Source organism: Aedes albopictus, chromosome 3, assembly GCF_035046485.1.
Source record: "Aedes albopictus strain Foshan chromosome 3, AalbF5, whole genome shotgun sequence".
NCBI classification, from domain to species: domain Eukaryota; kingdom Metazoa; phylum Arthropoda; class Insecta; order Diptera; family Culicidae; genus Aedes; species Aedes albopictus.
The window spans coordinates 125,169,897-125,187,177 of NC_085138.1; the positions used below are offsets into that span (position 1 = coordinate 125,169,897).

At 41.1% G+C, this 17,281-nt stretch overlaps 1 protein-coding gene across 6 annotated transcripts in view; it reads right to left on the reverse strand.

Annotated features, from left to right (window-relative positions):
• Positions 1–15,966, reverse strand: part of LOC109405035 (methionine-R-sulfoxide reductase B1) — a 39,457-nt gene extending 23,491 nt beyond the window's left edge. The window contains exons 1-4 of one of the 6 annotated variants that reach the window (XM_062859416.1): positions 15,685–15,966; positions 15,274–15,559; positions 11,925–12,046; positions 11,478–11,841 (exon numbers count right to left, since the gene is read on the reverse strand). In XM_062859416.1, coding sequence (XP_062715400.1) covers positions 11,581–11,841; positions 11,925–12,046; positions 15,274–15,472 — 582 coding nt within the window. In that variant the 5' untranslated portion in view covers positions 15,473–15,559; positions 15,685–15,966 and the 3' untranslated portion in view covers positions 11,478–11,580. Of the gene's footprint in view, positions 1–7,965; positions 8,219–11,477; positions 11,842–11,924; positions 12,047–15,273; positions 15,560–15,684 lie in introns of those variants that run through there. The other 5 variants (XM_029878133.2, XM_029878142.2, XM_029878136.2 and 2 more) reach the window with 5 other exon arrangements.
• Between the last annotated feature and the right edge of the window lie 1,315 nt (positions 15,967–17,281).

Below are 17,281 nucleotides of genomic sequence, written 5' to 3' on the forward strand. Positions count from 1 at the left end.
TCGGCTGGTTCGGAGGCTTTCAGGTCGGCTCGCAAGGCCTACAGGAAAGCTCTCCGGTCTGCTGAACGATCCGGCTGGAAAAACCTTTGTACAAATGTTTCCAGCTTGAGTGAAGTCAGTCGGTTAAACAAAATCCTTGCGAAATCTAAGGATTTTCGGGTGAACGAACTTCGTTTGCCAAATGGCGATCAGACTTCCTCTGATGAGGAAGTTCTGGAATGCTTATTCAGCACACACTTCCCTGGATGTGTGGATATTACATCTTCGGATGATCCTGATGTCTTTACTTGTAGTTATGATTCTTTAGCTTCGGCTCGGAGTATTGTAACTATAGAATCGATTGAGTGGGCTCTTAATAGCTTTGCTCCTTTCAAATCTCCTGGGGCAGATGGGATTTATCCTATTTTGCTTCAGAAGGGATTTGATTATTTCAAACATGTTTTGAAAAAACTACTTGTTTGCAGTTTTGCTACAGGGTATATTCCCAAATCCTGGAGGGATATTACTGTAAAGTTTATTCCGAAAGTGGGTCGTGCGTCGTATGAAGAAGCAAAGAGTTTCAGACCTATCAGTTTGACCTCTTTTCTTCTGAAATGCTTAGAACGCATTGTGGATCATCATATCCGTGATGTTCATCTGGCCAACGTGCCTCTTCATGTGAACCAACATGCCTACCAATCTGGTAAGTCCACTGTGACTCTTTTACACAAGGTTGTTTACGATATCGAGAAAGCATTCGCTCAAAAGCAATCTTGTTTGGGTGTTTTCTTAGATATCGAGGGTGCCTTTGACAACGTGCCTTTCGATGCCATATTGGAAGCCGCACGGAGTCATGGTATATCTCCAATGATTTCCAATTGGATTCACCAAATGCTCAAAAACCGATATCTCTTCTCGACATTGCGTCTAGCAGGGATTAGGAAATTGAGTGTTTGTGGATGCCCCCAAGGGGGAGTCTTATCACCGCTTTTGTGGAATCTCGTAGCAGATACGCTATTGAGGCAACTCAATAATAGCGGTTTTCCTACTTATGGTTTTGCCGACGACTACCTAACATTGTTAGTTGGTATGTGCATCAGCACCCTTTTCGACCTGATGCAAAACGCCCTTCAGGTAGTTGAGGGTTGGTGTCGCCAATATGGCCTTTCGGTTAATCCGAGTAAAACATCTATTGTTCTTTTCACGGAAAGGCGAAACCGTAATGGCGTTCGACCTTTGCGTCTCTTTGATTCTGAAATCGATGTGACTGAACAGGTAAAGTACGTTGGAGTCATTCTTGATTCCAAGCTTTCCTGGACACCTCACATTGAGTTCAGAATCAAGAAAGCTTGTATGGCCTTCGGGCAATGCCGGCGTACTTTTGGTACAACTTGGGGTCTAAAACCCAAGTATATCAAATGGATTTACACAACTGTGGTTCGGCCAATATTGGCTTATGGATGTCTTGTGTGGTGGCAAAAGGGTGAAGTGAGAACGGTCCAATCAAAATTAGGCCATCTCCAAAGGATGTGCTTAATGGCGATGTCTGGAGCGTTCTCTTCAACTCCCACGGCAGCGCTCGAAGTTCTCTTTGACGTTGCCCCACTACACATTCATCTCAAACAAGAAGCCCTTTCTTGCACTTACCGGTTACGGGTACTCGGTCTACTGGAGGAAACTCCTGTGAACCGCAGTTCAACACACACCTCGTTGTTTCCACTTTTGGTGAATTGGGACAAAATTGTCCTTGCTCCAAGTGATCTTACAATTGCTTGTAATTTTCCATATAGGACATTTTCCACGAAATTCCCTTCCCGGGAAGAGTGGACATCTGGTTATCTGGAAAGAAGTATTTCAGACGGCATCGTATGTTACACTGATGGCTCCCTTCTCGAAGGTCGAGCAGGTGCTGGTGTTTATTCTCGTGAGCTAAGGCTGTATCAGTCTTATTCACTTGGTAGACACTGTACCGTTTTTCAGGCCGAAATCTTTGCTCTTATGTGCGGAGTGCAATCAGCACTTCAGCAGCACGTAATGGGCAAAGTAATATACTTCTGTTCAGATAGCCAGGCTGCTATTAAAGCACTTGCTTCGGCCAACTCCAGGTCGAAGATAGTTATCGCTTGTCGAACTCAAATCGAGGAGCTGAATTCAGCAAACGCTGTTCACCTTCTATGGGTACCTGGTCATTCTTCCATCGCTGGAAATGAATTGGCTGATGAGTTAGCTCGCTCTGGAGCATCACATGACTTCATTGGCCCTGAGCCAGCTATTCCGATATCGAAGTGTTGGATTAAGCTTCAGATTCACACCTGGGCTGTCACTCAACACAGACAATATTGGAATAGTTTGGAGTCATGTCGTCAAACCAAATTGTATAGTGCTGAGCCATCTCTACGGGTGGCGAAGTATCTAACTAATCTGTCTAAGCAGAATTGCAGCATGCTGGTCAAAGCATTGACTGGCCACTGCCGACTCAGCTATCACATGGCGAATATTCAGCAAGCTGATTCATTTGCCTGTGATAGCTGTGAATCCGATTATGGAACTTCGTATCATTTGATATGTAACTGTCCAGTTTTCGCGCAACTGCGTTTCCGAGTATTCGGTAAACACTTATTAAGTGAAACTGACTTCAGAAACCTGAATCTTCAGGATATTCTGTTGTTCTTAACCCGCTGTGGTAAAGAGCTATAGGCTCTCTTTCGCTTTATGCGTTATTACAGTGCCCTTTTCAGGGCGCTGTTTGAACCCATTGTGGTACGCTTGTGCGTTAGTACCCTCTTCCAGGGTATTTTTCCTATTTCCCTACCTGTCCCTATCCCCATCCAAATCCTTTTTCCTTCCTTTTCCCTCAGGTAGATGATGAAATAGGCTGTTATTTTGGCGATGGCACAAATGTCCCAAATGGAGGATAACGTGCCTCTGGAGCCGGCCTTCTGATACCTGATACCTGATACTGCTCAAAGACGATCTAAGAACGGGTGATTCGATGAGGAGTGCCAGAGGGTAACGGACGAGAAGAATGCTGCCAAAAGCTGGATGCTGATGTCGGGGATCCGACAGAGCTGGTTGCGATATAAGAATCCACCGCAAAAAGAAAAGAGAACATTAAAAAAAAGTGATTGCTCAGGTACAAGAGAGTAGGGAAAAGAATGATATGTAGAGGTTTTACAAAACTGTTAATGGCGTGCGTAGAAAAACAGCGCCTTCTTCCGTCATGCGCAAAAACCTTGATCAAAACATGTTGACGGATAAAACAATAGTGGCTGCCAGGTATTGTTGAACAGTGAGAATGAAAGAGCGACAGACTGAATTCGAATCGACGACGACGGGTAGACTGTGAGACCTCCATCGCTGGACGAGGCAATTAGAGGACTAAAGAGCAATAAGGCTGCTGAGAATTACGAACTCCTGGCCGAGCATCTCAAGAACGGTAGTGAACAGCTGTAGCAACCAAGGATGTCTCCGATCACCTGGCAATCATTTGACTCATTTGTCCATAACTCAGTCCAGAAGCAAATTATTAAAATGTGGTGTTCGGTAAACATGTAGATTAGTGTTTTTCCTACAATTATCACCAGGGGCGCCATATTCTAACTCTTATATTTACGACGCAAAAATGATAGTACCAACTACTCATATTAAACGATCGGATTTTTCGATCGTTCAGTATGAGTAGGTGGTACTAGCGCTCTCACAGCGTACCCATAAGAGTAAGAATATGGCTTCCTTGGTGATAATTGTAGGAAAAACACTAATCTACATGTTTGCCGAACACCACATTTCAATAATTTGCGTCTGAACTGAGTTATGGATAAATGTGTCAAATGATTGCCAGGTGATCGAAAACATCCTTGGTATCAACTCTTACACCGTATTATATAGCGGATATGCGAAGAGTGAGAACTACTGCTAGTTGGGTGGATGATCTCTTTTGCCTTCTATAATAGAAAGGGCTTCGACTGGAGTGCGCAAACTATAGAAGATTAACACTTCCTAACTCAGCGTACAAGATTTAGTCACACTTGATCAGAAGATCTTCTCTTCGGAGTAGTTTTATTGGGCAGCATCCATTTATTACGTAATGCTAAAATTAACATTTACAGACCCCCCCCCCTCCCCCCTCCGTAACGCTTTTTTGTATGAAAATCCTAAAATTTTTGTATGGACCGTAACGCTCGGCCGCTCGGCAGCTGCGAATAACGCTTTTCGCTGACTGTGAAACCGCAAACGCAAACGAAATTCGCTTTGTGTAAAATCCTGATTCTATCGTTGACCGACCAATCAGTTTGCTCTCGTCAATAAGCAAATTGTTTGAGAGAGTAATCTACCGGAGACTACTGGTCCATACGGAGGACAACAACATTCTTCTGGACGAGCAGTTCGGATTCAGGAGCGGTCACTCGACCGTCCACCAACTCCAACGGATGACGATCCGGTTCGAAGGCGATCGAAGGAGTTGTCTAAAACAACAGTGATGGCCTTGCTGGACATTGAAAAGGCCTTTGATAATGTATGGCATCACGGCCTGACACATAAGCTGATGCAGCAGAATTTTCCGACCTACTTAGTGAAGATGATCACCAACTATCTCCAAGGAAGGATAGCCCAAGTAAACGTGTCCGGAGCACTTTCAGACCCCTACCCTATCCCTGCTGGAGTACCGCAGGGCAGTATTCTGGGTCCGATTTTATACAACTTGTAGACTTCGGACATACCGCCGCTACCGTCTGGGGCACTCTTTCGCTATTTGCTGATGATTCAGCAAGAAGCTATACCGGAAGAGTAATTCAAGCACTCGTTAACAAGCTGCAATTTGGCCTTGATGCCTATGTGGGTTACCTCAGAAACTGGAAGATCCGGGTGAACGCTGCCAAGACACAGGTCATCGTGTTTCCACATAGAAATACAAATCGCCTCAAGCCAACCACAAAAGTGACGGTTCTGAACAATGAAGTAGACTGGGTCGACGTCGTGCGTTATCTAGGCCTGCTAATGGACAAAAAACTTCTCTTCCGACCGCACGTGGATGACAGAGTGAAGAAAAGTACCATCATGCTGAAACGATTGTATCCTATCATCAATCGGCGATCGAAGGTTTCTACTACAGTGGCGTTTCGGTTTTATCACTAGTCGTTTTAATCACTACTCGCACAAATTCACGGTTTTCTATTCAATTTTTTTCAGGATTTTCGTTTCGTTTTTATCACACTTGTTCTAAAACATTCCGAAATCAATATAAAACCAATACAGCAATACAGCCCCGTCCACCAAAACTGTTAAAAAATGTGAACTACGACTCACATAAAGCCTGTATCCGCAATAATCGGGACACAGAAATATAGCTGTAACTCTGAAATAGATACATCAAAATTGTTCAAATTTTGTCCAATAGCATCTTAAGATGTGTTTATTTTGCCTACAAAATTTCTTATGAATCGGTGCAGTACTTTTTGTTGTAGCAACAAAAGAGTAAAATGTGCGCCATTGAATTTTGTACAGCCCCTAGTTTTGCTTGTCAGCGCTGTACCTTTTGAAATTGGCAAAGGAGTTGGCTGAAATTTCTAACACAAACCTCTCAATCTACATTTGTTGCTTAGGCAAAATTTCAAAAAAAATCGATGCACTATCAACAATTTTATAGTCGAAACATGTATTGAGACTGAACGTGATTTTAGCCCCTCAGAGAGCAATTAGTCAGCACCCTTTTTTGTTTCGATTGCACTATTGAAAGTACTATACCAATAATCATCAAATTTGACAGACATAATACACACATAATCAACTACCTTCTGTGAAAATTTCATGAAAATTGACAGAGAAATTCAAAAGTTATGAATAGGTAAAAGTCGCACATGAAAAACACGAAAATTTTTCACTAACACCCACCTCTATCAACACCAGTAACTTTCAAACCAATTGATCAAAGTTGATGAAATTTTGCAAGAAAGTGTCTTTTGTTGTACGGTTCCCCTGTGTGTATGGGCTGCGCCAGGACTCACATTAGGAAGTTGCAAGTGGTCCAAAACAAATTCTTGAAGATGATCTTCAAACTTCCTACTCGAACTAGGACAACTGAGGTCCATCGACTAGCTTGTCTGGATCTAATCAGTAACAGATTACAAAACCTTGCCATAAAGCAAGAGGCCAGAGCTGTTGTGTCTGAATGACAAAGAATTAGAAATATATATATTTGTAAGATAAAATTTTGTAAATATTGTAAATAGTAGGTTAGAATAGTATAGATTAGGAGCTGAAATGTCAACAAACAAACAAAGTTTAAATTCAACAAATATTTTCATAACAAAAGCAAACACACAAATATTAAGTTAAAGATAACAGAGAAGGCAACTAAAGTCTGAATAGCATTTAGCGGTATCACTTAAAATGTAATGAAAATGATTGTTACAACAAGAAAGAGCATAAATAAATACACTTTAAAGTAAAAAAAAATCGTTGACTCCTAGAAAATTGTGTAGGGCTCAGATGCATGAATCAAGAGTTGTGTTGAATATACAAAGAGAATGCTGTTACATATCAAATACGGTAGTGTTGAGTCGATTGACCACGTAGAGAGAATGTCAGAAGAATTGCGAACACAATATTCAGCAAGGAACCAGGTAGATCTCGTCGGCTGTCGTGGACTGCCTCGAAACTTGAGGAACATCTTCAAAAACCGACGAAAATAGAGCTCTACTATACGCTAGTCACTGGATACGTAGGGCTACGCTGTAGTGCCATCATTATAAAGAGGGTAGATAAGAACTGTTTAATAAAATGATCATTTTATTAAACAGTTAAATCGATTTATCAACTTTAACCGTTATGTGTCCGACAAACTTTTTGCTTTTTTCTACACCGTGCTTTTTAAATGGGCGCTGGGTACCCGGGTACCCTGTCGGCCACATAAGGGTTAAGGGGTTAAGGACAATAGGTATAAGACCTTGACATCGTATTGCAAAAAATCAAACTTTACTGATGATGAGTTCAAATCGTAGGGTCCTCCTCTCTCCTCTTCTTGGCGTAACGTCCTCACTGGGACAAAGCCTGCTTCTCAGCTTAGTGTTCTATGAGCACTTCCACAGTTATTAACTGAGAGCTTCCTCTGCCAATGACCATTTTGCATGTGTATATCGTGTGGCAGGCACGAAGATACTCTATGCCCAAGGAAGTCAAGGAAATTTCCTTTACGAAAAGATCCTGGACCGACCGGGAATCGAACCCGTCACCCTCAGCATGGTCATGCTGAATACCCGTGCGTTTACCGCCTCGGCTATATGGGTCCAAATCGTAAGGTCTGAGTGCCATAAGTAATCTCACGCTCTCAAATTCATGCTATTCGAGAACTAGCGATTACGGCACTGATTGATTCCGTTTTTTTTTTTTTTTTGTTTTCATACTGCGTACTTACTTCTAACGAAAAATAAAAAATAAGAAACAAAACAAACAGCGCTTCAATCCATTGTTCTAGTAGGATGAAAATGGGAGGCACATGCTCATTAAGGGAACTAATACCCTATATGCAGCCACATCTCAATCTGTTCTGAACGATAGTCCAGCCTTGCCGTATTCGACCTTTGGGATCACAATAATTGGAGGCGCGTGTGCAAATGACTGCCATCATCACCGGAACCATACCGATGCGCGCAAAATGAAAACGAAAACGTAGCGCCAAATTTTCGGATTGTTTTAAATTTAGCAGCACAGATGACCCACTTCTCTTCACATATGCATGCATGTATGGTATGTATACCCGCTTTGAACGACTCTGCAGGTTTTCACCTACATATAGTCTAGTGGCTGCGTTGACTTCGTCGTTGTCGTCTTCTCCAGCCAACCGCAACTCCAAATTGAAATAATATATGCGAAGCACGCGACTTCTTTCACTTTCTCGATAGCAAACGGATAGATTTCGACAGTTTTTTTTTTGTCAGTTCAGTGGTTGTATTTTCTTCTTTAGTGCACAACACGAATCCAACATACCCACCACAGACATAATCCAATTAACGCACCGTCTACCGCAATACCCGGCCCGAGGACTGATACCTTCCAAATCCGTAAAAGGAGCTCGAATGTCGTGTGAAAAATGGTTGTGTTGTGCAACGCGGCTGCCGTAGCGGATACCCTTGCGCTTCAAGTCTCCCTCTCGCCTTTTATACTAAATTAGGATATGTTTTCAACACAAACAACATTCAGTGTTGTTTATTCTCACGGCGTCGGCGGCGGTGATGTACGGCATCCCTTTCGTCGAACTTACACTGAATCCCACGCCTTGCGAAATGGCACGCTGTAGCTTCTGCAACAGCTGTAGTTTCCTCTGCTAAGATATTTTTAGATTCCCAGTTAAATCTCACACGTTCCGACGAAGGCAAAAACACACTTGATCATGAAATTCGCCGTGGACGCTAAACTAGACGCGACTAAGCGTCGTCCGTCTTTCGAATAGGGCACAGAACCGGCTACCCACTAACTTAGTGAACCATTGCTCGCGCGACGAGGTTCAATGGAGTACTGACCACATGCTTTTGCTTATAGCAGTTGCGGCGACCACGCGCGATGAGTTAGCAAGAGCGCTGCGAGAGTCGCTCCAATAAAGCTTATTATTGGAGAGCGCGCGTATGTACTTACTTATCTACCGCCGTCGCGCGCCGGCCGACGACGCGATACGGAGGTTCACAGCAAGGCCAAATAAAGAGATGACCCAGAGACATGCTGCTGATGGTGTCGCTCTTGCTTGTTGTTGTTCGTTATCGTGAATTTTGAGTAAAGTTACATGTGACGAATGGATTTATAACTTTATTGGCAAAATACCTAGGCTCACTAGCTGGTTACCGCCGACAACGACACCCGTAGGAAAATTCAGAGGCGCATTGTGTCAGGAAATCGAGCTTACTTTGGACTTCGCAGAACTCTACTATCGAACTAAGTTCGCCGTCACACGAAGTTGGCTATCTACAAAACGCTGATTAGACCGGTAGTCATCTATGAACACGAAGCATGAACTCTACGTGTAGTGGACCAACACGCTCTTGGAGTTTTCTAACGGAAGGTGCTGCGTACCATCTACGGCGAAGTGCATCAGCTGCTGAGGGAGCCAACCATCGTCCACACCGCGAAAATCGGGAGGCTACGGTGGGCGGGTCACGTCATCAGGATGTCGGATAGCCACCCAACTAAAATGGTTCTCGAGAGTCATCCAACCGGTACAAGAAGACGTGGTGCGCAGCGAGCTACACTGAACGAAACCCCTCGCCCTAGATCGACTGAGAGGCGATACGATCACGCCCCTTAACGACATTCGGTCGGAAACCGTATGGTCCCCCGACCGAATGATGTCATCTTAAAACCGGATGACAGTGATATGAAAACAGAATGTCGACCATATGGTCGAGCAACTTTGTTTTTTAGCGATTGATAACAATAATGTTACCGCTATCTTTCTCAAATAAATTATGTGCTTAGTGGCCAGGGTACCCTTGCGGGTACCCTTTTCAAAAAATATGACATGTCCAGAATAGGACATGCGACGCAAAATCGTCAACGTCCCGGGCGTCACGATCAAGGAACTTGTTACGCTATCGATGAATAAATTCGGTGCATCTGTGTGGCCTTCGCTCTGCAACTAATATTCATTCACATATCGTGCGTCGACTCATACGCGAATAAGATAATCGTCATCCGCTTTTTAGGATGATTGCCGTATGACTGATTCGTCATTCGAAAACACGATTTTGGTAATTTGGACTGGATGGTCGGACAAATCAGTCGATTTCGGGATGGGGGTTTCGTTCAGTGTAGCTGGGTCGATCAAGTGGAGGACGATTAGCGGACCCTTCGCAGAGTGCAGAACTCGAGACACGCAGCCATGGACCGAGCAGAATGGAGACGACTCCTATGTACAGCAGAGGTCACTCAGGCCTTAGTCTGACCGGTAAGGTAAGGTAAGGCAAACTACTTACAGATGGACAGTACATAAAATCAAGGGTCTATATAATCTAGGACTAGGGTCCACTAAATCGAGCCATACCTGTATACCTCAGGTTTCTTGGCCCAAGTAACAATCTTGATTCTATTTGGTTTTATTTGTTTTTATGATAGTTTTATCGGAACATTGCATATTCTATTTGATCTTATCGGAGTTTCCGCTGAGCACAACTATTCTACGTCAATATGTGGTTTTAAAAACACCTCTAAGAATACTTGAGGTTCAGTTCATAAAACCATAAACACAACAAGAACTGTTGAACTTATTTTCAGTTTTATAAGGCTCTTGTAGTTATCTTCAATCATCCGTTCTCGATCAAGAGCAACTGTTCTCGCATGAGAACAGTTTGATACATGAAAAATACAAGAAAAAACTCAAGTATCAGATTTTGATTCTCACCGTTCCATTATTGTTGCCAATCAAGAACACCTACCCGGAAACCCAATCGCGACGCGGTGCAGTGCCAAGTTCCTCCGGTTGCAGCATCAGAAATGAGGTGGGTTTGGTCATACAGGACATCGATTCCCGTGCAATCGGGGTTCCAATCATCGATCTTCAAAATCAACAACTAACTTACTTGGAAATGATGACCGGAGGCACTGCACCGCATCAAGGTCTGCCTGGTTGGCAGCGGTACCGGACTGATGATTAAATTCATAGGACGAGATTCACAAAATCCACTGCGGTGCGATAATTTATTGTTTGTTTACAATTACTCGTACATGATTTATGAGGTTCTCGGTGGAGTTTGCATAAACCTACATCAAGAACGTTATAAACCAGAGTACTCTTGAGTAATACTTCTTACCCTTGCTTAAGTTGAAATAAATTTAAGACGTTCTTGATGGAGGTCAACCAGGCTGCATTGAGAACGTTATAAATCTTAGTATTTTTGAGTTATGCTTTTAGCTCTGGCATAAGTTGAAAGAAATTTAAAACGATTTGTGTAATAAATCAATCCCGATTACAATAATGTGTCATTTTCATCGTGTTTTTTATTTAATATATGGTATGTGGGGGCAAGATGGGTCAGGGGGCAAGATGGGGTACTGACCCCATCAACCGTACTATTTATTTTTTAAATCTTTCTATAATTTTCCCAGATGAACGACGTGGATACACAAAAAAGTGATATATTGTTTTTAAAATTCTTTACGTTTCTTACGCAGAAAAAAAAAATAAAATATTTTTTCGTTATACTCCTTACACTGAAAAAATGAACATAGTAACCGGCACCATTTCATAGGGTTAAAATAAAACACCTTTACTACTTGATTTTCGTAGACCATATTTTTTTCTTGATTCCACTAGGTGGAGGGTTAAATTTACTATACTGATTAATGTTTACATTTCATAGTATTCTTAAACATTATTTCGAGGGTAACTCTTACTATGTGCATGACAAACAACATGGTAAATGTAACCATTGCTACATGGTTCTGATTACTATGCATGTGGTTCAATGGTAATGGGGTAGTGTCTCCTATTTTGTTTATATTTAAAATAAATATTGAAAAATAAATATTTCATTAAATTTATTCAATATAAACAATATAAGTATAATAAATCTTGTGAACAATATTAATGATTTTGCACACAGGCAACTGCCAGATCTATATAATCGAGTCTAAGCAAGAGTCTAAGGTTCTTGCTGGTAGGTTCTCCGTATTCATTCCGTGATGCGAGCCGTGATGCGATATTCTGATGTCATCTGCTGCCCCGAAAATGAAATCCTCACCGTATCTTCGAAATAAGAAGTTCCGGACCCGCCCGGTGCGCCCGGTGCGGAGTAGCAAACAAACATGATAAGCGCCTACGAAGCGCTGCCTCCAATGAATGGTCTTTCGCAGTCCTCTGGGTGAGCCGCGCGCTAGCTGGAATTAAAAGTAGTTTCAAATATGATTATAATTAAACTTTGCCGGTTTTCTCGCCGGAGATCGATGAAAGATATACTCACCATGATGCACCATGAAAACGTTTCGCCGATTTCACTAGCAGCCGCAAAGTTCCTCAGATACTTCTTTTTCAGAATTTGTGTTTTGAACTTGGGCGAATTTTTGACAAGAACTGACAAGAAAACTGAAAGTACAATTGTGTATATTCAAACTAACCATGTAAATAGTAACAAGTAAACACGGAGATGGTTCTAACAAGTACGGAAAATGTGATTGTGTGTACCACGCTTGATAGTTCCAATTACTATGCTGTTATCTGTCAGATCATAGTGAGTTTGAGCAAAAACATCATTATTACCATAAAAATCATGGTTACCATTACTATTCTTGGATATGGTAAAATTAAACATAGTTGAATGGTTCAAATTACTATAAAATTTATTTCAGTGTATGCTATACATTCCATATAACTACTTGTAATGTGTAGACGGGGCAAGATGGGTCACCCTAATTGTTCGGTATGTTTGCATAGTTTTTAAAAATGTTTTATTTTTCATAGAAAGGCTATTATGTGACCTACATTATCGAAGCGACTAGAGCGCTGAAAATGTGTGAACATATTTTTAATATTTTTCTACAAAAAATATAAGTTTTCAAAGTTTTTTATGGCTACCTGAATAAAAATATTCTATTTCTGAGAATAATCTACCGATATGTTTCAACACTTCTTTCATGTAATCTGTACGTTTGCGAAGCTTAGATGTATAGAGAAAAAATAGAAGATCTAGTATTTTTAATTGGAGAAAAATCGAATTTCTGATAGCTGACCCATCTTGCCCCCGTAGAAATGAGGTGGGGCAAGATGGGTCATGTTTTGACAATTGTTTGTCAAGAAGCAGTTTTCAAACTGTATGACCTTTCTATACCCTTATATCATAGCTGACTAGTGTATCTGGAAGTCGTGATAGAAAACAGAGAAATGCTATTTATATTCAGAATGTTATAGGGATCCATTTCTTAGGTGACCCATCCTGCCCCCACTTACCATAATTCTCCAAACTTTTCTGTCGACATAGAAGCTGCATCAGCAACAACAATAACAAACTTATTATCGTTTTATCGTGCACTTGAAGAAATTCTACAAGGAGAGAGCAATTCGCCTTGAGAATAACTTGGGAAGTACAACAAGTTTTAAGAGAAATTTAAAAACAACTCTCCAAGAGCATCTTAGGATGGGCCGCTTTGATCTTATGGCGGGGTTATGGTTGAATGAGTTGATGTCGTTTTACAGATTAATTTGGTTTATGCATGGTTTTAAAGAACAGGTGTTGAAGAATACTTCAAAAGCATTATAAAATTAATTTTGTTACTTGGGGGGCAATCCCTCCAAGGAATCTGATTGAATCTTTCTCAGGATTCTAAAGGAATCCTCCTTATGAACTAGACTCTAGAGAGTCTTTTTCAGAGTTCCAGCGCATTCTTCTCAGGATTCTAGGTTAGTCCACCTCTGGATTCCGAAAACTAGTTTTTGAGAACCCCTCTCAGGATTCTAGATGAATTTCTCTTAATAACACTAGTTTACAGCATTTTTGAACTCGGTAAGCTGATGATCGTTGCCCTGAGTTCGCAAACGCGAAGGAAAAAAAAATACAGTAGAGCGGAATTTTTTTCGATTTTCCAAGCTTGATAATTTGAAATCGATTTTTGTTCTATTTTTAAGCAAAGTCGCTCACTTCACACATTTCGTTCTCGGTAATGAATGCTCCGATTTAGCTGATTTTTTTTACTGTAACTCGCCTTATGTCAAATGAACGTTGAGAAAGAATTTTTAAATTGTTTTTTTCTTATTGAAAAAATACATTTCTTCAAATATTTTTGGAAATTTTGCTAACATTTAAGGAGATTGTCCCTAAAATTCGTCAATATCTTGAGTTTTATCGATCTGACGCAAAGCCTGCATTGAGATGATCGAATGGTATTATATTCAGCTTTTAATTTATGAAAAAATATTTAAAATTGGTTGAACAAAACGCAAGATGTTTGAATTTTATAAAATTCCATATTTTGAAAAGTTGTAAAACTTCATATTGAGCTAATACTCAAAAACTGCTCTACTTTAATTTTTTTAAAGCACGGTTTCGAAATCAGCGCTAAATTGTGCTTAAAAAAATTTGGTCGTTGACAGAAGTTCACGACTTTCGTTTTATTTTGTAAACTAGTGTAATGTGGAGGATCCCTCTCAGGTTTCCGGGGCAATCGCTTTGAGGATTCTAATGGGATGTCTTTCAATACTACAGAAGAATTTTTCTCAGGATTCTGGGGATACCGGGGATATTCGTCGAAGCATTCTGGGAGAATCCCAAGGAAAAACTTCTCTCTGGATTCTGAGGCAATCCGTCACAGGATTCAGGGAGGAACCATCTCCGGAATCTGAAGAAATCCCTCAGGATTCTGTAAGAATTCCTCTAAAGATTCTGAGAGAACCCATCTCAGCAATCTCTCCCAGGGTTCTGATGATGATGATGATATTGTTCTACCATCTATTGTAGCAAGGCAGCTGCCTATAGCACTGGAATAATCTGAAAAGCGATTTGATCAAAATTGTGCTGATGTTAGTGGTCAGTCATTCTCCTGTATGAAGGGCCAAAAAGGGTTGTGCGGACCCGCAAGCAGAGACACTTGCGCGAAACCCGCGTCAAGGGAAAAGAATCTCCTTCCAGAAGAAAGTTCTCACGAACAACTGCAAAATCAAGCCCTCGATTGACAGAATACTCCCAATAGATGGGGTCGAAGAGCCCGCCCTCAATCAACGAAAGTATTTCAAACGGCATCGTATGTTACACTGATGGCTCCCTATTCGAAAGTCGGGCTGTTGCTGGGCGTGACCACGGTCCATAATTTTTTTTTTATGAATGAACGAAAGACCACGCGGGGGGGGGGCTATGTGGTGCTCGGAATCTCCCAAAAAACGACCACGTGGTTTATGGACAGCCCAATTTTGTACATTTCGAGTTTGACCTAGTCCCAACTTCTCAGTCACAAATTACCGCGCAAAATAAGTAGCTAAATACATTCAAAAATTATGGAAAACTATGCAAGTAACAGCAAATCAGCATACGAATAATGGTGCACCTAAATACTACTCAGTGGTACATCTTAGCAAATTTCAGAAGTTGGCCGATGCTTTCATGAATGATGAATAATCCAAACCACCAAGAGAGTAATGAAACCAATGAAATAAAATCTACATTATGTAACACCATACAAACCCAATCCCAGCCGGTCAGAGTCAAACTTTTTATCGATTTAAATGTCCACCACGCATTGAATTGATGGACAATGGTGCAATGAAGCGTGGAATTGAACTATCTACAAATACCTACACCTGTTATAGCGAAACACAATGCCCACCTTGTCTGCCAGGTGCAGATGTATGCAGATTAGAGGAGCGGCTCGCGTTGGATCCCATCACAAACGATGCATGCACAACCGGCTTGAATGATTGTGGCGATTTCTGTGATGCCACCGAGTGAATCCGGGCAAGGCTTCTTGGTAGAATCAATCGTCCGAATAATACACCTCTCGTATTCAGCACCTTCAACGGGAACATTGCTTTCTTACGATGAGTTTAGATAATTTTACAACTAAATCGTTCAGTTGTTAAGTAGAATAGCTACTATTTAATACGCAATAAAATCTAGAAGCACATAATCGATTCACAAAATCAAAACACTAGACTTGAATCAACTTTTTCCACTTCTTCACGCAAACGTCATGTAAACAGCGAGCAAAATCAGGGATTCCAAAAATGTTCCGACTTACCGATGCCTGTGGGGCTGTTAATTAGATAACGATATGATCACTTTGCAAACTGTTGTAACTAGCACTAACACGATATACAACGGAATTTTCAGTTATTAACAGTCAAAAGTTCTAAAACTTTCTCCAATTTCACTTTCTATAATCGGTAAAATCCCGGATTGTTTTGACTCCGTGTGCGGAAGTTTTGTTGACAAAACAGCAAAACATCATCGTCATCGTCGTGTCTCGAGTATACCAAAGTGGCGAATCCTGGTCGTTTTGACAGGTCTTCTGCACGATTGGAACTATGGCGATGACATTAAATCGACTGTTCCAATTTTATCCAGGCTCGTTAATCGCAAAGGAACCACACGGTGGGTTTGACTCACCAAAAAATCATTAAAATCTATTGAAATATTTCAACGAATTGTTTCCATATGCAGTGCAATTCGGGATTAGGACTTAACAACAACTTACAACATTTATGCCGTTTTTCTTTTTGAACCTGGGTTGGAACTGGATTGGCGGAAAATGTGTAAACAAACAAACGTCAAACAAACTCAAACTTTAGTACAAGCGAAACCGAAGTCGGGTTGGGGTTGAAACTGTGATTGATTGATTGATTTCAGGCCAAACATTTCAATAGGTCCTATCTGCATTTGAGAGGCTCTCTTTGTTCACTTTCTCTTTCAATTATTGCAATGTAATGGTACACTTTTCAACTACTTTTGCTGGACAAATCAAAAGACGCTTGTTTTGACCATTGTTCAATGCAAGGAGACAATCATAATACAAATAAACAGCTGAGATATTAACGAAAGAGAGGGAAATCAAAGAGAGGCTCTCTTCTGCAGATAGGACCTTTAGACATGTTTGGCCTGATTTGTCTTTATTAAAGAGACTTTATCAGTATAAAAAAGAAAAACGACATTACAATGCCTTACACAGACAACAGACTGAACGAGAGACTGAATTTTGCGATTATGAATCATTTTACGACACAAGGTTTCACAACCAAAATAAAGTCGAAATATCCCGAAAAGACGGTAAAGCTTTTGCGGTTTTTTTTTATATTTTTTGGGATATTTCGGCTTGGGAAAACTTTGTGTCGCCCCAAGCTCAAAGCAGGGTCCTGATAAAGTTCTATGGCGAGCAGCATGTCTGCAGATGGCATTGGCAAGGAAGATATTTATTATTTCCCGCAGCATGCGCATCCGATTCCCGGATTAATAAAAGATCTCCCTTCTTGACGTAACGTTCTCACTGCCACAATGGTTTATTTTCCCATTTTCGCGCTCTTAACTAATGCCTGGTTTAGACTGTTTAATTGAAAAGAGCATCTGAGTTGCAAACTTCTCAAACATGTTCAATCCAATTGAATGACGTTTTAAGACTGAGCAAATGACTTGGGTGTCCTCTTATGCCTGGTTTAGACAGTGCAAGTGACTTGATTCAAGTCAATGGAAAATGCCCAATTGAATGCGAATTGAACGTATAAATACCACCATTCACCTCACATGAGCAACTCACTTGACTTGAACGAAAGTTGAACATGTTGAACTTTTTCATTCAAGTCAAACGAAATCGTCTCACTTGCCCCGTCTAAACCCGCCATTCA